The sequence below is a fragment of the Siphateles boraxobius genome, unplaced genomic scaffold (assembly GCF_051911475.1).
Source record: "Siphateles boraxobius isolate OS27281-9 unplaced genomic scaffold, OSU_SipBor_1 29, whole genome shotgun sequence".
Classification (NCBI taxonomy): domain Eukaryota; kingdom Metazoa; phylum Chordata; class Actinopteri; order Cypriniformes; family Leuciscidae; genus Siphateles; species Siphateles boraxobius.
The window spans coordinates 3,613,572-3,634,169 of NW_027508908.1; the positions used below are offsets into that span (position 1 = coordinate 3,613,572).

General features: G+C 38.6%; 1 protein-coding gene across 3 annotated transcripts in view; it reads left to right on the top strand.

Annotated features, from left to right (window-relative positions):
- lef1 (lymphoid enhancer-binding factor 1) overlaps positions 1-19,291 on the top strand; it is a 42,716-nt gene extending 23,425 nt beyond the window's left edge. Inside the window, exons 4-11 of one of the 3 annotated variants that reach the window (XM_077246157.1) lie at positions 1,293-1,425; positions 3,711-3,804; positions 4,051-4,170; positions 6,508-6,670; positions 7,367-7,474; positions 9,636-9,684; positions 10,722-10,762; positions 17,951-19,291. In XM_077246157.1, the coding sequence (XP_077102272.1) occupies positions 1,293-1,425; positions 3,711-3,804; positions 4,051-4,170; positions 6,508-6,670; positions 7,367-7,474; positions 9,636-9,684; positions 10,722-10,756 (702 nt within the window). In that variant the 3' untranslated portion in view covers positions 10,757-10,762; positions 17,951-19,291. The remainder of the gene's footprint in view (positions 1-1,292; positions 1,426-3,710; positions 3,805-4,050; positions 4,171-6,507; positions 6,671-7,366; positions 7,475-9,635; positions 9,685-10,721; positions 10,763-17,950) is intronic. The other 2 variants (XM_077246158.1, XM_077246159.1) reach the window with 2 other exon arrangements.
- The last annotated feature ends 1,307 nt before the right edge of the window (positions 19,292-20,598 follow it).

Genomic DNA, 20,598 nt, shown 5'->3' on the forward strand with positions numbered 1-20,598 from the left:
AGATTGATTTCATAGGACATTTTTAATGCATTTGTTGAAATATGATTTGATTATAAGCTGCCTTCAAGTCTTCCATCAAATGTGTGTTCAAGTGTCTTTATTTTTTTATTTTTTTACTTGCTAGCAAATGCAGTTTTTATCGCGCTAGTGCAAAATAATGAATTGTGAAGGATGTGGATGTGTAATGATGCTTTATGTATTTCATCATTCTCATGCCATTGATCAATAAAAATAATAAAAATATTTTTCTATATGCTTTCTTGCTATATCAAAGCTACAAAGTGTTGATTTAGTATCATTGAGATTCTATTATAGTCTTTACCAATGTTTTGAAATAGTTTTAATTTTTATACTTTCCATTTTAAATGTAACTAAAGATTTGGTAATTTTGTTGTGTTTTGTGTTTTTTTAAATATCTATGAAGTATTTATTAAAAAAAAATTGGAGTTTTAGCTGTTTTAGTACATCAAGTTCAAATAAATGAAAATAAGAAATGTTGCTATGGCAAGTTATTATTATTATTTTTTTGGGTTAAAATTGATAGTATTTCAAGTAACAAAAATGTTCTTTCATGGTTTTATTTTAGTTAACTATAATATCCATGAGCTACACAAATGCAATTAAATTAAGTTAGTCAAAATTCACAATTGCAACCAGTACCAATTAGCTTCCACTTTGATTATTTTATTGACAAGCCCAGAGTTTGGCAGTTACGTCTCTCATAAATAAACTATTCTGGACAGAAATAGATCATATGTAGACCAGGTAAAGGAGAAGCTCACCAATTATCCGAAAAATTGCTACATGTTCTTGCACACTGTGTACTTGATGTCCTTTTGTGGTGTGCTGAGCACTGCTTTGTGAGTCAGCTCAGAGCTGTGTGTGTGTGTGTGTGTTGAGTCCGCTGCTGACGTGATTAACCCTGCTTAGTTCCACCGCAGACGGCCGGGGCTCTGTAATGAACTCCCTTATTCACTGGCTAATGATTCCCTTTGATCTTCAGCCCCGAGACCTCTGGTCTGCCTCTGCCCTGTGGCGTTCCCATCCTCCCTCCCTGTTTCTCATTCTCTCCTCCTCTAACCCACACTCTGTCTCTCCCAACCCCCCTTCTTTATTCATTCGTTTCTGCCCCAAACTACTGCGGTAGACAATCCACACATCAGCATTGTGGGTGAGCTGGAAGTGTGCATGCTCAACTTTTTTGGCTTGTTGCCCATTTGTTAATCTGAATGCCTCTGTCACATTTGATGACGTGTTACAATATCAGTTTTTTTTTCCTCTGTGTTTTGCAGTCAAATAAGGTGCCGGTGGTTCAGCCGTCCCATGCCGTTCACCCCCTCACCCCTCTGATCACATACAGTGACGAGCACTTCGCCCCCGGCCCACACTCGGGACACCACCCACAGGACATCAACCCCAAGCAAGGTAAACGCATGCAAGCCGCACGAATATGCTACTGTTGTTCATTGCAAACTATTAAAGTCATATAAAATCACAATTTAGCAGCTATAACTACTCTGCCATTGGTCTGTACATTAAGTATTAAATGGTTTTAGTTTTATTTTAGTTAACTCTAATATCCATGAGCTACACAAATGCATATAAAACTAAATAATAATGTCAAAATTCACAATTGCAACCAGTTCCAATTAGCCCTCACTATGATCCTTATAATTGACAAGTCCCCAACTTTGACTATAGGCTCAAAGAAAATCCGTTACCACGTTGTGCACGTATCTCATAAATACACTATTTTGGACAGAAATAGATCACCTGTAGACCAGGTAAAGAAGAAGATCACCAATTAACCATTAAGTTGGGCTAACAAGTCATTTAACATGAAAAAAGACATCACTTTTAACTTGAAGTAGCATTGAAAATACATTTACCGCATTTTTTCATGTCTGAGTAAAGCGGAATATTCAGTGGAAAATTATATAGGACTGAACTTGATTTAATCCATTTTATAGAATTGAAATGTAGACTTTGATATTAATGGTTAATATTTTTTGGTTACATCAGCGGAAAAGAAAATTGTTTTGGATAGGCAAAGGAAGTTAAGGGAAACTGGAAACAATATGGGTAAAAAGAAAATCATATTCACCCAAAAATGAAAAATCTGTCATTTACTTGCCCTTGTGTCATTCAAACCAATTTGACTTTATTCTGTGAAACATAATATAAGATTTTTTAGGGCCCGAGCACTGATGGTGTGAGGACCCTCTTGGAATTGTTTATTGAGAATTATTTTTTTTCTCAGTACAATGGAAATCATTGGTCATCAAAAGTGTTTGGTTATCAAAATTCTTCAAAATATCATCTTTTGTGTTCCACAGATAAAATAAATAGGTTTAGAATGACTTGAGGCTGTATAAATGATGATGGAATTTTCAATTTGGGTGTACTGTCCCTTTAAGTCTGTTGCTATGTGTTTGTTATTTCCTGGTTTTCTTAAGCACTATTTCTCTAATATCACTGATCCGAAGAGACATGAACTATACACTTACACTTTAATAAGCTAACAATTCATTCTTAGTAGAATCCTATTTCCCCCAACTCTGTCAAAGGTGGTGGGGTTACAGTTTTAAAGGGGCGTTGAGATTTTTGGCAGGCGCTGTTGCACGCGAACCCAACTCCATATGTGCTCCTTCCGGCTAGCACTCACCTCTGTGGCAACCGGCGAGGGAGAGGGCAGACAGGATGTGATGAAGTGGAGGAGGTCTGGAGAGCTATAAATAGCCTGAAATAGGCTGCACGCCACAAGCAGATTGGCCAATGATCCAAATCTTGCTCTGTTTTCATACACAAACAGACATAACAGACATAATACACCGAGGGCAAAATGGACAATACACTTAAACAAAGAATATGTGAGAGATTAGCCTTTTTAAGACATTTTCCAGTAAGAATTCAGGTAAATGTGCAGTGTTTAATGTTTCAGTCCTTTAACTTAGCATAGAAAGCCCAGATAGTCGGCGTGAAATCAAAGTAGACCACGGTTACCTTTTAAATATACATTCCTGGTGATCCTACTGTGCATATTATTCCAAAGTAAAAACGAAATGTTTATTTTCGTCATCTTTCTGAAATGAATTTCCTTTTCTGGCTGATGTCATCTAGGCCGTGCATGAGGAAGACAATGATGTTATCTAGCACTTAGCTCAGTAATTTAAAGCCTATTTTAGCCTTTTGCAGTAACAGACCACACATTCTGAGCTCCATGTGAAAGAAAAATGATCAGTTGGTGATGCAAGGGTTGTTTTAAAACTGAATGCTCTTGCTGTTTGTGTATATATCCCTAGGGCTTTGTTGTCTTCCACGGACACCCTTTTGACTGTTTAATTTAGCCCTAGGGCCTTACTTCACTTTTCCCTCCTCGGTTTGAGTCTTCATACACGAACACTGTCTTGACCTTGGTGCAAATCTGTGTTTGTGTGAGTGTGCACGCGTGTGTTTGGGGTGAAGTTGAGAAGCTTAGTACCGCAGGCCAACTGACATCCATAAGCAGCATGAATCATATCAGCAGGGCTTATTAAAACTGCGCAAAAGCATTCCTAATTATCCCATGATCCGCTTATGCACCGCACCGGACCGTAGGGCCCAACTGTGCAGCACACATTGATGTCAAACTGCTGTTTTCCAGATGTGTCTGTCTCACACTAACACACTTCACTGTCGTTTTTTCATCCGCTTCTTCTTGAATCCTGAAGCAGGTATGCCCAGGCATCATCCTGGACCAGACATTCCCAATTTCTACCCTCTTTCCCCTGGGGGCGTTGGACAGATGACCCCTCCATTGGGATGGTGAGTGCACAAACGGCTACATTTAAAGAGAACGTCGGTTTTCGACAACTGTGAAACGAATGGTTTTGACGTAAGCAGATCAGGTTGTATTAGAGCTATTTGTGTAAAGTATAGACATCAAATTACATACATTGGCTACATAGACTTATTTTATTTTGAGAGCATGAATATCAAAAGGTTAAGATTAGCTATGAATACGGATGGTGAATGACACATTAACCCAGACGCATTATTTTTCACTTTCAGGTTCTCTCATCACATGGTACCAGGCCCTCCTGGACCCCATGCCACGGGAATCCCCCATCCCGCCATTGTCAACCCGCAGGTGAAACACGAACCGCATCACGACACAGACCTGATGCACATGTGAGTGTCTCGTCCATTCAGCTGCAAGCTTTCTACAGCATGCTAAAAATACAATCAACGTCTTTGTTCACTGATCCCACATATATTTACATAGCACTGATTATTGGCCTATATTAGAGTTATTGGTTAATATGAGATATATTGGCTGATATAGTATATTTATTTGTGCTTGCTTATTTCCGCCATCTAGTTAATCTTTAAACACACTGTTTGTTTAAAGGTGGGGTAAGCGATATATTTGAAAAATGCGGTTTGTAAGTTAGTCTGACCGACAAAAACAACAACAAAGGTGTGTAGCCAATCAGCGTTAGGGGGCGTATGATGGTGGAGGAGAGAGACAAGCAAGAGAGGGAGATTTGAAGAAAGACTGCAGAAATAGAGATGAGACGCAATACAAAAGCTCAGAAGAAATCACTGGAAAATGAATGGGTTATGATCAGGAAAGAGCTTTAGGACCTGCATTAATATTAGAAAAGCTGTCCAGTGCTGGAGAGAGCTAAGTGGGAAGGCCTGAAAACAGACACGGGCGTTGCTTTGAGTCGCTTTACACGAGAGTGACACTGGGTTTGAGTGTCATCGTTTGTCTGGAGCTGCTGTGCTGTTGGCAACTAACAACAAACTCTTGTTTGTAATTACTATTGTGTACTGTACGTGAATTTTTTTGTGCTTCCTTGTCATCTGTCTTCATCTGCGCTTTATTTTTCATGAAGCATTATTTTGTTGCACTTCTGCTATGATAAACAGACATCCGCTCTTGGATTGCGTGTGTAACGGAGGCCAGCTGGTGAGAGTTGCGCTGACGACTGCTAGAGAATGCTGTGTTTAGCATCATTGTTAGTGCACTTGTCTCGCATGCTGGTGATCGGGGTTCGAGACTCGGAGGAGGGCGGTTAGGAGTGTGATTTTTGGAGGCGGAGCAACAAAGAGAGGGGTGTGTTTGTTTTGGTTGATTTCAAATATCAGCAATGTCGAACAGTGTTTTTGGAATATCGCTTACCCCACCCTTAAATAGCTAAATGTTTTGTTGTAAGCTTGGCATTGAGAAAGGTCACATGTGACCGAAACGTTTCCCACTTTTTTCAGTAAAAGCATTTGATTTTGATCTTGCTTTTTGACGTCTCTTGTCTTTGGTGGAGAGTGCAGACTCTCTTGACGTGCCTCTCTAATTGAATTTTTTTTGTCTACGCACCTCATATGGACTAATTTTAAGGCGTGGTGAGTCCCTAGCTACTCCCCTGGTACAAAATATGAAATGTCTAATGTGAAAACAGACAAGCATCATAGAAAGAAAATAAGAAAGAAATATGAATAGCATAAGAAAGAAAATATGAATAAATAAAGAAGTTAAATAAATAAATAAATAAAAGAGGGCTCAGTAGTTTCTGCAGCAGGAACACAAGCATGTAGTCCGCAGTTGTTGTTGCTGTTATGTGACTGAGCGGTATCTGACTAGGGTCGACGCGTGGGGTGATGACATCATCGTTTCACAAAATGTACGGATTGGCTGGCTTTGGGCTGTACACACCAAAACGCAAGGGTGTCGTTTTTTAGATTTATCCACTCTGGGCCCTGGTTTAAAAAAATAACTGTTACAGTCTCCCAAAACGCCGGATTCGTCTGGACGTTATGCCGATATGATACAATTTTTTTTAGCATACAGCTAAACGCCTCGCCGTGTGGACAAAGCTTTAGTCCGCTTAAACCCTGCCCTTGCAAGCCTCCACTTTTGAGTGCAACGCCCACATCTCAAAGTCCCACCCTAAATTTTTTCAATAATCTGTCAATATGAATCAAAAGATCTGTTGGTACTTTGTTTAATTGCGACTTTAAAACTATTGATTTTAGTTTTTCTGTTTTATTTTTTATTTATTCACACAAAATATAATAGAACTGTATCATATTGGCCATTTATCGGTCAGCTAAATTTTTTATTTTTGGTGCATCTGATTTCAACGATTATGAGTCGTGCAGTTGGCAAGAGGTCTCAGCTCTAGGTCACCAATGGGAGTGAAACACTGGGACTCTCGTAGACTAGAGAGAGGGAATATGAAGGTTTGGTTGCCATTACTGGTGAAGTAATCTCTTTGCATGAAAGCACCCAACTGGACATAATTAAAAGCCGCTGCTAGCTTTTCGGCACTGGCTCCCAGATTGTTCTCTCATTCAGCTTTCTGATTGGTGGTTGGAATCAGACATTTGGCACTCTCACACGCCATGGCGTCGCTGTGGCAGCCGCTTTCGCACCTCCCTCTGAGCGGTTTTCCCCTTTGTATTTCCCTGTATCGCTTAATAATTCTTCCCCCCTTTTTTAACTCTTTCCTCCTCTTGTTACTCCAGGAAATCTCAGCATGAGCAGAGAAAGGAGCAGGAGCCCAAAAGACCTCACATCAAGAAACCTTTAAACGCTTTCATGCTGTATATGAAAGAGATGCGTGCCAATGTGGTGGCCGAATGCACGCTGAAGGAGAGCGCCGCAATCAATCAGATCCTAGGCCGGAGGGTAAGATATGGTTCGCCTTCACGCCTTGGGGTCTCTTGCACCACGAGACTTCCTTCACGAAGGGGTCTATCATAGTTAGCACATCTGTATAACTCAATATAACAAGTACACCAACACACAAGCTGGCGCTTCAGAAATTGGGGCCTTTGGGCAGGTAGCTGGTTTAACTGTGTATTCCCTTTTTTTTCGGAATTGGAAAAAGAGGAACTGTTAAACATATTTAATGCTTTATGGCGGTTTGAGGCGGCTAGCCACAGCAAAGGACCGTTTTGCGGCGGTGTGGGGTAATTGCACCCTGACATGGTTTGAAGTAAAGCGCTGCTAAATTGGAACCAGTGTTTTGATATGAAATCAAAGTTTTGTGTTTTTTTTCTTCACTTCTCTCATCGCTGCATATGTTAATCTCTTCATCATGTTCCATTCCACCCCCAGGCACGCGCGCACACACACACACACACACACACACACACACACACACACACACACACACACACACACACACACACACACACACACACATACACACATACAGATTTACACGTACACACGCACACACACACGCACGCAACATTTGAGTTAACAAGGATTTTTAGCCAAAACGCCAGCATGCGTCTCTTTAGAAGGAACTTAAAAGTGCATGTTAGTAATTGACTACTTTTTTCCCCCCTCTCTCTAATCTCCCTCTGCACCGAACAGTGGCATGCTTTATCTCGGGAAGAGCAAGCTAAGTATTACGAATTAGCCCGCAAGGAACGGCAGCTCCATATGCAACTTTACCCAGGATGGTCTGCCAGAGACAATTATGTAAGTGTCCACACTAACACACTGCCTGAGAGTGAGAGTTGTGTCGTGTGTTGATTGCATGAGAGTAAATATAATGCTCGCAGTGAATGTCTTCAAAAGTGAAAATATATGCATACTCGCTACTACAGATGACACGATTCACAAGTCTATGTTGTTTGTTTTGTAGTCTGAATGTTAATTTTACGAAAAGCTGTTGTAAAACAAGTAGGTTTGGTTACACTTTATTTTAAGGTGTCCGTGTTAGTATAATTATACATTCAAAGAACTGAGTAATAATAGTTAACATGTACTTACTATAAGGTTAGAGTAAGGAATTGGGTTGGTTTAGTTGCATGTGATTATGCATAATTTAAGTTAGTACTACAGTAACTACATGTAACATGTAACAAGGACACTAAAATTGTAAGTGTAACCGTAGGTCTAAAAAGTACAAAATCCCATTCAAATATATATTTAAATAATGCTAATATTCACAAGATAGATAGCAATTTGTTGTATTTAATTCAAAAAAATCCACTTGGCCTTAACAAAAAGGCTGATCATCGTATTACAGTGACTACTATTGATGGTTATTCAGATGATTTTTTTGACAGATTTTTATTGGGACTCATTCATGAAACGTGAGCAGAAAAATAAGTTTTGTAAATTGTTCAAAAAAGACTTTTTTGTAAATGATTGCATGGAATGAATTCATACAAATTTACAAACAAACGGTTTTATGGCTGATTTACACATCCATTCTTCTTGAGTTTCATAATAGAGGCTCAGAAACACAAGCAGAGTTGTTAATCGTTTGTAAAAACAAAATGATTGCGTAAATTGTTGCACTGAAAGTGATGTCCTTGAAAGACATTAGAATGGTTTTATGATACATTTGTTCTGCTCGAGTCTCAGAAATGAAGTTCAGAAATGAATTTGTGTAAATTGTTCTTTAAAATGATCTTGCGCGAATTATGCCAATTTAAGTAATGTTGGTTTTACGACTGACTCAAACACAAGCCTGATAAGTTTGTGTAAATTATTTGTAAAAATGCTCTTTTGCAAATTGCATTGAATGTGACCATTTTCATACCGTTTTCAAAATGTTTTTATGAACAATTTACTCAATTCTTCAATTATTGAATTAGAATGTTTTTACATAACGATTTACATTTATCCATTCAGCTTATGGTACATGAATGAGGGCACTTGCATCTTGTTATAAGCATTTCATTGTGCCAAAAATTTTGGATGTGATGTGAATAACCATTTTACTTAGTGTTTTCATGAGTAACTGCCTTAGTGTCGCTCTGTCACAATCTGAACCTCAGTAAGAAAAGCTGGTGGTTTTCCAGAAAGGATATAATGCTAACATAATGCTAACCATTTACTCAATATTATTAACTTTATACAATTATTCCTTTAGTTTGCACATGTGTGGCAGAAATCAAGGCAGTATGCTTGTAGAATTCACCTCCAAAATGTATGGTGTGAAGTTTTAACCGGCACAAATCTCACTCAATATGAAGTGCCAGGATGTGATGCTAAAACTAAAACCTGGCTTTCACACTAATCACCAAATGGAAAAGCAACAGGACTAAAACGAAACACTTCAAAGACAGATGAACTTTCATCTCCACTTATATATTAGTGGTGGGAGCACACTTGTATTTAATAGTGCTAAGGATTCTGAGCGTATCCCTGCTCTGTCATCGACGCTTCTACTGCTCTGGGCTTCTTGGTTCTGTCAGCCAGGGCTAGAATACACAGATTAGTGACTGAATAAGTGGATTATCAGACTTTACAGCAGGCAACCAAAGCGTGGCTCATATTGGACTGCAAAATGACAGTGCGGCACTATCTATACCTATAGTCATCCTGCCAGGGGATTTTGGGTAAGCTACAAATCCTAAAGCAGTCCAGACTTCTCACTCTGGAGGAGTGTTTGTCGTGTCAATTGGAGCAGGGGCTGATGTTTTATTCTTGTTTAATTTTCTGATTGGTGATTAGAACATGGAATCCAGAATAATTAGGAAGGAGTATTGGACTTTTATTTTATTTTATTTATTATTTTATTTTATTACAGTTCAGCTTACTAAGGAGTATTTTTTTCAATTGACAAATGGCAGAAGAGTCATGCTTTCGTGGCGGCCCTTTAAATATTCCTCTGGCTGTTTTATAGGGAAAGAAAAAGAAGCGGAAGCGGGAAAAGATCCAGGAACCTGCACCAGGTAAGACTCAGAAACCTTCTATTCTGGCTGTAATTTGCCCTATTTTATTAATGTACACAGTAACTTAGCTAATGTCACTTAGTTTGTGTAAATGGTAACAAGTGGTTAATGATGGGATGCCACATGCTTGATATATGCTTTCACAAAGCGAATTCCAACCATAAAAGAAAATTTCAACATGAACGTTTATGAATTTAATACTCTGTTGGTTGCCTGAAAATCCACAAGTCTGCAGGTTTACTGTTCTGTACATTTCTTTAATTTCTAATTTTCACAACATTATGAACAGTACACCACCCCCAACCACTCCATCTTTCCATCTTCTCCTCACATTTAAGTCTTTAGGATTAGTCTGTTTTAAAGTCCACATGCTTCCTTCATTGTTTCTATCTTTTCTGGCTATTTGCCGTTTTATAAATGCATTTGCAATGTGTGCTTTGTACAATGTATATCTGGCGCTTAATCTAGATGATTTAGAGTTGTGTATAATGGAATTAAATGGATTGTTCACCCCAAAATTTAAATGGCATCTGGCATCATTTACACTCCCTCGTGTTTTTCAAATGGATATGACTTTTTCTTTTATGGAACACAAATTGTGAACTTTTGAAGAAAGAGTACTTGGGCTGTCTAGCTACAAAACGACAAAAATGCCATAAAGCTCTCTTTAAAGTGTCCATTTGACTAATTTGTAGCGAATTTTAATTTGTGAATGAAATGTTCTTTTGAGTCAGATCTTTTCAATCCAATTCACAAGAACCATCCTGAATGATTCGTTCAGCACATTGTTCAGATTTTCTCCCTTTGTGTTCATTGGAAGAAAGTAAGTCATGAAGGTTTGAAATGACATGAGGATGAGTAAATGATGACAGAATTTTCATTATTGGTTGAACTGTTCCTTTAATGAACAATGCTGATGTGTTAAATATGCCAGCAAATTATGTTTGTTGGCCCTACATTGACAATTAAGACCAGAGATGGACTTATATGTTATTTGGAGGCACATCCTGGAAATTAAAAGCTACGATTTCCTGCAGGTACAGGCCAGAGAATGAAAACGGCGTACATCTGAACAATGGTAAGAGCCTCTTCCGTACCTCTGGTCTGATTGAGTCATGATTTTCTAATGTGGTTCTTGGCAATCAGAAATACATGAGACTAATCCTAAAGGCAAACCTTGAGTTCACCAATCAACCATTCACTGTTGTATTACGAAAGCTATTGTTTGCATTGTGTGTGTGTGTGTGTGAGCGCTATTGTTAAAGGGTTTACTCTTATGAACATACTGATGAATTGTCATTTTTCTTTCCAAACTCTAAGAACTCCATTACATCCCTTTTCCTGTACACTGATGTGTGGCTTGTGGGATTGGGTGGCGAGTTAGTATTTTCAGAAGACCAATGCTTTTATCAAACGTACCATTTGTTTGAAAGATCACAGAACAGAATAATCTCGACAAAGTCGGCTCAGAACATCAAGTCCACACTATCAGGTTTCTTTCCTCATTCATTCCTTCCATCATTAATATTTGGCATGCACCATTAACATACAATCCTGTGGCTCACAGCCACGTTTGACTGGCGGTTTTTTGAGAACATTTGGAAACTGGGATAGTTTTGAAAGAGTCGACCCAGATGTAAGCTAACTCTCTTAGCATTCACCCATATGGCCCCCATGTGTTATCTAGCCAACCCTGTGAATGAATGAAGCCCTTGCCAGCAAATTTGGCTTGTGCTTTGCTTTTTAATTTTTTAGCGATTAAACCAGCAACTGGCCTAAAAGAATTTAGTTCTCTAAACAAAGAAGAGAAAACTTTCCGTCATGTGAAAGTCTTTCAGCATCGAGGACAGTAGTGAGCAAGATAACATATCTATTTTCCCTCTTATTAAGTCACCCCACATCTTGTTTTTCCACATCTTTTTTTTTTGTCATGAAAGCTGCACAGATGTGACAAATATGGTCCTTCTCAAAAACCTACAAGACAAAGGTTTTACGTTTCATCAGTTCACTACTCTGTGGCTCTCGAACATAAATTGGACCGTTTCACACTCTCTTTCTTCTTTTTTCTCTTTCTGTGGGCTGCAAGAGCTTTGAAAACGCAGGCGCTCTATCTTCGGTTCAGTAATTAGTGAACTGGGGATTGACGCGCCAACTGATTCATCATGGCAACCTTAAACTAATATACATAAAACAGAGAATATTGCCACTGCTTGTCAATTTATGCAGATCCGACAGACTGCAAAACATCAAATTTGTCTTAATTTATTCGCCTTACAAATGACAAATGTACACTTTAATACTTTTAAATAAAGTGATAACATCTTTGATAATTGATGGGATCATAATAGCATTTACACAGTGCAAAAAAATCCTATTCTTAACAAGTATTTTTTGTGCTTGTTTTCCAGTTAAAATATCCAGTTAAAAGAAAATAAATTTTCCTGAAGCAACACTAAATAAGATATTTTTAGATGTGAATCTTTTTTCTTTAAACAAAATGCACATCTAGTGAATTTTTTTGTTTGTTGCAAAAACAGCAATACTGTCAAATATTATTACAATTTAAAATGACTTTTATATTTTTTTTATATACATTTTCAAATGTAATTTATTCCTGTGATCAAAGCTGAATTTTCATCATCATTACTCCAGTCTTCAGTGACACATGATCCTTCAGAAATCATTCTAATATGATGATTTGATGCTCAAGAAACATTTCTTACTGTTATCAAAGTTGAAAACAGTTGTTCTGCCAAATTTTTGTGGAAACATTACTTTTTTTCTATTCTTTGATGAATAGACCGTTCAAAAGAACAGTATTGATTTGAAAAAGAAGTCTTTTGTAAAAATATAAAAGTCTGTACTGATCACTTTAATCAGTCCTTAAAGAAAAAAATTATATATAACGATATTGTACATTCATTCATTTGGAATGGTATTGTACATATACTTTAAAAACAATTAAAATCTTGATTTAATAATGTTTGGATATTTTCCAGGAAAACGAGTCAAAAAGGACTAATTAAAAACATTTTTGCAGTGTATCTATTACTAGATGTCACAGGAATTCAGTATGCATGTGTAAGATATTCAGGGTGGAAAATAGGGGATTTCTCAGCGAGAAAACGAGGAATTTGAGGTATTTTCATTGGTGTTTTTTATTTTTGGTATTGGCTCGGTCTTTATTAGATGCCTTATGACACATAATCCTTAACTCTGACTTAAAAACAAAAATGCTCAATGGAGTAATTTTTAGGTTATAGAATTCTTCTTCCTCACACATCCCACTTTTCCTGCTCGTACAATATTTCCACATCCTCTTCTTGTTCTTAACTGTGTCTGTTTCTCAGATTTAGCTGTGAGAGCTTTTGTCTGACTAACCCTTGTGATTTGCAGGCTTTGAGATTGTTATTTGAGCTGGGGCATACATGCCCTCAGGGTTGTTACTTTTTTGCCACTGTGCATTTTTATTTTTTCATTGGGAACGGGGAAAGCCATGTAACAATGCTGGTCTTTTAATGGAAGCTGACGCTAAAGATGTAGTCTTAGTCATTCAAAGAAGCCAAGGTTGTGAGTCACGACAGTCTGGCATATTTCAACATGCTGCTTTGTTGCCACCTGGACACTGACTGTGTGTTACGATGACTGTTCTGTGGCGTTTCACTTTTGATTTTTATGGCGTCATTCTTCGCCCGAGTTTGATGATGTTGGCAAGCCATATAAGAGGCTTACCGGACTATTGGGAGTGTTCGGTTGAAGGTTTGAAAGCTTTCAGTGTTCCAGAGGTTGACAATAGTGGGGCAGTGTGGGAAACCGTTGGAGGTACTGGGCACTTTGGAGGTCATAGCCTGCTCTGTGAAGCAAGTGCTGCTGGACAGCTGTGCCCGAACCGGGTCGTCTTTATCCAGCCCTGTGTCTGTGATGAGTGAGGCCAGAAGTCAGATGTCAGCCTTTGATGAAAAGGCATGAGAGGGAGAAACTGAAAGTCCCTTGTGTGCTGATGAGAGCGCCCTGTCTCTCTTCTTAATGTCCACTCTGCCTCCGGCACATGAATGGCAGAATAACTGATACTCTTTGTGCCTGAAAACCCTTTCAATTTATAGAAAGCTGGAACGAAGTACCTTGAGTTGCTTTACCAGAAATGTTTGGATTGGAAAGGTTCGGGCCTCAACTGGACCTGCATGGGTAAAAACACGCAACTAGAGTCAGGGTTGGGCAGAATTCAAAGAATTGGTTCCCTTTCAATTCATAAGTGTAAATTTTAATTTAATGGCTACATCACACTGACAAGAACAGGAATTTACTGAATTTACTCAGGGAAATGGGAAAGTGTTCTTCCACCCTACTCAACAAATTGTAATTATCAAGTATGATGAAATTATGATGAAAACAATAAGAATTGTATAGGGGGCATTTCCATCCATCTATCTGTCTATCTATCTATCTGTCTGTCTGGTATCTATCTATCTATCTAGACTTTGTCTGTTTTTAAAAATTTCAGACAAGACTTTTTGATGTACTTTGCATTTCTTGCGATAAACTGGTTAATATCACTGAGGGCAGCGGAAACCCAGAGGTTTCCTTCCATGTATTGCTGCCAAGAAACTCTGCAGCGCTATAAAAAGAGTCTGGGAGTTGCTGGCATGTAGGTGCAAGGATCAAACTTGCAGAAATTGTTGAATTCAATATGCGAATCACCCCCATCAGATCCTTCATATAGATCATTGGATGTTTTCAGATGTAGACCCACTGTAGCACGCCAAGCAGCAGAGGAATCAGTAAACCTTGTGGCGTCTACTACGTTTCCTCTGTCGTTCTCGCTCTTCCACGCCCCAGCCACCGTCTGCTCTTTTCTGGAGTTCCTCTCCTAGGGAGTAAATCTGGCTCCTATTGTGAAAGCAGGCGTAACCCCCGCTCCTCGCCCCCCGCTCCTACTTTGAAGCGTCCGGGCGGTGGAGGGGAGCAGTCATTGTGCTGCTCTTTGATAGTGCCGCGCTGACTTACAGCTCAGGCTTTGCAGGAGCACGTCGTTCCCGGGCTCCCATCCCACCGCTCCTTAGATGTGGGCAGACCCCACTCAAGCCTTCGTGTCCCCCACCCTCACCTGATGTTTTTTGTTTTTTTGTTGTTGTATTGAGGTGAACATTCTTTCCTCTGCCTTTTTAGAGAGATCACAACAGAAAGGCCACGGCCAAGGTTGGTTTCCAGTTGTACAGACGTATAAGGGTTTGTACGAGTTTTTCCCTTCCCTAATGTTACTGTCTCAGGGCCAAAGGAAGTGCTGACTGAACCAAGCGGTTTGTTTAAATCCGATTTTTCATCCAGGTGCTGTTTTTATTACTCAGGCCGGGGTTTTTTGAACCCGTCCTCCTCCTCGCAGATCATTGGTTATAGTGCCTGTTGAATTTTTATGGACTCCTTGAAGGACGATGCCAAACCAGAAATGAAGCCAAGTGCTACAACACAAGGTCACTGGTCCAAAGTCAGTTTGGTGTGAAAGTGGACCTTTTCAGCTGACTAGGCTTAACACAACCCAGATTTGAGCTCTTTGTCCATACTCTCATTCCCTGCCAGTGTTTCATCGTAAAGCTTTGAACCTCCTCCAGTTCCACACGCACAGCTAAGTGTCTGTAGAAACAGTTGCTTTACACCAGAATAGAGATTTTTAGGTACCCCACTAAAGCCTGGATACGCAGTTTTTCTGGCTGTTGTTACTTCTTACTTCGAAGCATGCACACTACGACAGTTTTGTAATACTTCACCTGACCCGTAGAGGAGAGCACAGTTTTGTGTCCGCTTTATGCTGTCAAATTCAAGATGTACAAATCTTTCAACCTCTTTACACATCTTTTGTTGTTATTTTCACCCTTGACTTAAGTTTTTATTATTATTTTTTTACTTTGAACAAGTTTGTCCTCAAGACAGAATATATTTACATTTACTTGAGATGCAACATTGCATTATATATAGTTTTTTCCCCCCAGAGAATGTATTTTTAATACAAAATGCATTTTCTAGAAGCGGTTATTTTTTCTTAAATCTTGTTTTCATAACTTTTATTTCATATAGATTTTGTAAGTGTATTTTGTGTATACACTCAGATTTGTTTTTTACTTTATATTTAAAATTTAAATAATTTTAACTCCTTTACAGCCATTTGTTTTTCAGATTTGCAGATTTAGTTTAAAAAAACCTTTTTGAGTATTCTTGGCTAATTTCCAGTAAAAATAACTAAATGCATTATAATGTGAATGTTTTATCTTACTGCGCTGTAAAAAAAAAATTCACTTGTTTTACAAAAAATTTAAACAATTAAATTGGCAGATTTAATTGCCCCCCCCCCCCCTTCCATTAACATTGACAATTTTTGAGATCAACTTTCCAACTGTTAGTGCTGCCTCCTAGTGAACTCACCAATTACTGCACATATACACGGTTATAACATGTGAGCTGCGAACAGTGAAAATTTAGCGGCAAACGTAAAACCGCAGACCACTTTCTCAAGTTTTTCAGAACACTATTTTTTCTTGCTCTCTGACCACATCAAGCCGCCTTCTCTGGTTTTTGTGGAAAAGGAAGGGTTAGACCAGGGGAAGGAGGTGTGTTGGTCCCAGCTGCAGACTTTTTGATTTGCCCCGGGAGGTGAACGGGCCAATTGAGTGACACAGGGCCATGCCTGTTATCTTAACCTCCCACACTTCAAAGAACAGCCTCGCTACCGCAGAGCGAGCCGAAGAGAAGGACGGAGAGAGGCCGGCCCTCGAATACAGAGGAGCGTTTCATTTCCTGCGAGCAGGGCCTCGACATTCCTCAGCGCCAATGGGAAGTAGCTCTTGAATCCCTGCGTTTGTATCAGAAAGGACTGTAAAGCGTGGCCCGACGGCACCGTCCTGACCTCTCCAAACACCCCGACGCACCCCCTCTCCTTCCAACAGGAGGCTGGCGGGGAAAGGCAGGAAAGCATGCTAACGTTTTTTTTTATCTGTGGCCGGGAAGGAAAACGCTCTCCAGGAAGGGGGCCAGGGAAGCTTTGAGATCATAGGATGAAAAGGGTGGGCAGGGGAGGTAAATAAAAGCGTCCCCATTCACTTTATTCTGTGACTCTCTTTCTCTATCCTCGTTCGGCACCAGGGTCAGATCTCCCTGGAAAAGTAGTTGCCTTTCATCCACATGTGGTAAAGCTGTCCACATAGGTGTACGAGTGTATTTATGTGTGAAAGTGGTCCAGGGTGGAGTTGTGGAGCAAAACTGACATCTCGCTGAAAAAGGTTGTGTTCGACCTCCGCTCCAGGGAGGAGCCCGCTACTAGTCTTGCATTTTATCTGTCTCTCTCTCGCTCCATCCATCAGAGGTTTGCTCCTGTATTCCTGCTTCTCACTTTGATCAGGAATTCCATTTGATGCACTTCTGAAATAGCCCCATACAGCTTGTCGACCAAAATAGTCTGATACATTTAATATTTCAAATCTCAAAAAGGAATTCTGATTGGACAAACAGTTTGTGATGGAAAAACTTTGGGCTTTTGAGAACGCCATTCTTGATTAATGTTTGACGTGGGGATTTTTTTTTCTTTCAAAATGGCTTACTAGGGGACGTTTGTTATAAACTTGTTTTGTTTTTGCTCTAAATGTCCTCGTGCAATTCACAAATCATAATGCGTGGAAAAAAATCTAAAATTTGATCTTGTATGAGGTGTACTTGATGTACAAAATGTACTATGAATTGTTACTATGTTACTATGGATTTTGACGTATTGATTATGATATTGATTTACGAATGAAATAATAATATGGTAATGTGCCTAATTTGTTGCAGGTCTAAAATGTGTATTTATTAAAGGGATAGTTCACCCTAAAAAAATTATTTATTCACCCTCATTGTTGTTCCAAACAAAACGTTTCAGTAGAAAATAGAAATAAATAAATAAATAACAGAAAAAAAACAAGGTAATTACGACTTTTTATCTCACAATTCTGACTTTTTTTCTCGCAATTGTGAGTTTACATCTCAGGATAATAAACTCAGAATTGCAATAAACAATTCTGAGAAAAAAAGTCGCAATTATCTTTTAAAAGGTTTTATTCTGTGGCGGAAACGAGCTTCCATAGTTTTTGACCATAAGTTATAGGGGCCAAAACCGCACTGGGCCGCTGACTTTCACTGTATGGACCAAAAATAAAAATGAATTCTCAATTTTGGGTGAATTATTCCTTAAAGTATATTTGTAATATCTAACCTTTTTTTCCTCTCCATTTGTTCTCTACAGGAGGAAAACGGACTTCTTTTTCCTCTTGCAAAGCAAAGACAGCAGCTACAGGCCCCCTTTTAGAGATGGAAGCCTGCTAGACTCCTCAACCTTTCACCCCTCCGTCACCTCTTGACCCCTGAGGAATATCCAGAGGGTTCCGGTCCTTGAATCTGCTCCTCGGCCGCAGGCGCTGCTGTAGAGACGTTGAACCGAGAACAGACAATCACCAACACAGGCCCTCACGCAGACCCGTGAATACCTTTTTTTGTTTTCTGTCCTGAATTCACTCCCGAAGCCGAAGGCGTTGCACTGATTATGTTCCTCGACCGTTTGTAAAGCGCACATATGGCCACATGTACACAAACACACACGTTCCTACACCTGTTCCTAAGTTATTCTAAGTTATTTGGCACCTCTGTCTCTTCTGTGTGTTCACGACGTCACTCCCTCACTTCCTCTCGTGCCCCGTAAAATGTAGCATCGCGGGGGCCCGACACGCCACACAACGTTCTATCGCAACATTTTAGGGATCACGCATTGCCCTGGAAACGGTCTCCGTAGGTTGCGTTTTGCATTTTGACACATTGGTGCAAAAAGGGTCGATGTTTTGATTTCTCCTCAACATCTTGGGTTCAAGATTATTTTGAATGCTTTTTTTATTATATTTCTTTATTTTCATTTCTCGGTGTATATTTTAAGTGAATTTTTTAATCATTTTATATATATATATATATATATATATATATATATATATATATATATATATATATAATGGTATATGAAATAAGCTTGGAGACAGGAAAGCCATTTTTCTTGTTGAAGCGTCTTGCAGAAATAACATTTGAAAGTTTTCTTTTTGATAACTATTTGTAACGGATATTGACTTCTCAGTCTCTACTTGCGCAGATGTAAAATAATGCTCAATGTGTACTTTTTAAAAAGAGATGTCTGGATGTCACTGTTTCTTGGTATTTTTGCAGGCAACATTAGGACAAAGGTGAAAGAGTACAGTAGGTACCCAGAGGCCTATATTTTATTGATCTAAATTGACAAATGAAGCAGATATATCTATATATATTTACCCCAGCACTTGGCAGTCTTTCTTTAATTGCAATGTACCTCTGTCTCTCTGGTAGGTAATAGAGTGGTCTTTTTACCATGTTTATTCCATGCAAACATTTCCACATTTTATTCTTTTTAATTATTCTCTTTTAGCATTCTCAGATGTTGTTTTTTTTACAGTCATTGTCATATTTTGAATCGTTAACTTGGTGTAGCATTTTGCTTCCAAGTGGTCACATTCGAACTGTTTCAACATGTCTTTTTTTATGAAAATAAATAGGCATCTTTGACTGAAAACGATTGCAGTATGTTTATTGTATTATATACACTGAAATATTTCTCAGTTAAGTAGAGAGAGAGCATTTCTGCGTCCTACAAGAAGCATTAGGAATTATAGAATATATACGGTGGATCTCTGGGGAAACTTCAAACGGCTTCTTAAAATCAACGAGAAATAAAATGCAGATATTGTTCATTTTAATATGCATTTGAATATTAATTCGGCCTTAAGTACATGATAATAAGGGATGATTTGCAATATAGCTAAAATAATTAAATGGCCATTCATTATACTCCTGACAAATGTTCAAATTGGGGGTCTACAATTATTTAAAGCATCATTTTTAATCTTTAAGTCTTTCGGTAGGCACGCTGAATGCAATGGCAGATTCACTATGATAGACAGCACACAGAACTGTGAATGTAGGATGTTCAGCATAGATGTTTTTAGCATCAGTAAAGCTCACTGTTGACGTTTATGCTAGTGCCACCTCATGCATGAAACACTGCCATCTGAGTTATGGACATAACAAATAATGTTTTAAGTGTAATTCTAAATAAAATGCTTGTCATTTCAGCCTATATGATTCACAATTATACAGAGTTCTAATGAAGTCTTTTGTTCTGTCTTGATGCTTTTCTGTGGGTGTTGTGCTCATGTTTGGCAAGTGTCTTTTTTTGGTCTCATCAAGGATGTTTGTTACTACAACTGGCTATAGAGAACAATGTATGATAGGGCGCCACCTACTGGAAGATGATGAAATAAAAACATGACTGCCTTATTACACTACTTCTCTCATGTAGGCTACAGTAGTAGTCTTGTTAATCGGATACAACACCTATAGTATCGAGCATACTAAACTATCTGTATGTAAATTACTAAAACAAATATTGAATTTGTCACGAGCTCATTTGCATGCATTTGTATTAGTGCCAGAGAGACGGGCTCTGTTAGTGCTGTAAAATCAATCAAATGCATCTAACATAAAAGTTTGTTTATATAATGCGCGCGCGCGCGCGTGTGTGTGTGTGTGTCTGTGTGTGTGTTTTACACACACATATAAACAAAAACTTTTATGTTGCAATTAATCACGATTAATCGTTTTGACCGCACTAATTTATATATAGGCCTACATTTATTCAAAGGCAAAAAGCATTTTACAACGACTAAACGCTGGATGTTGCAGTAATGAAGTTGTCTTCGGTTTAAATGTGTTGAAATAAGGTAAGTGCAATATGACATTAGAAATAAGTTATTGTTAATATTTTTGTGTAACCTATTGTTCGTAATCTTGGGTCGAACAAATTTTGTGAAAATAGGAATT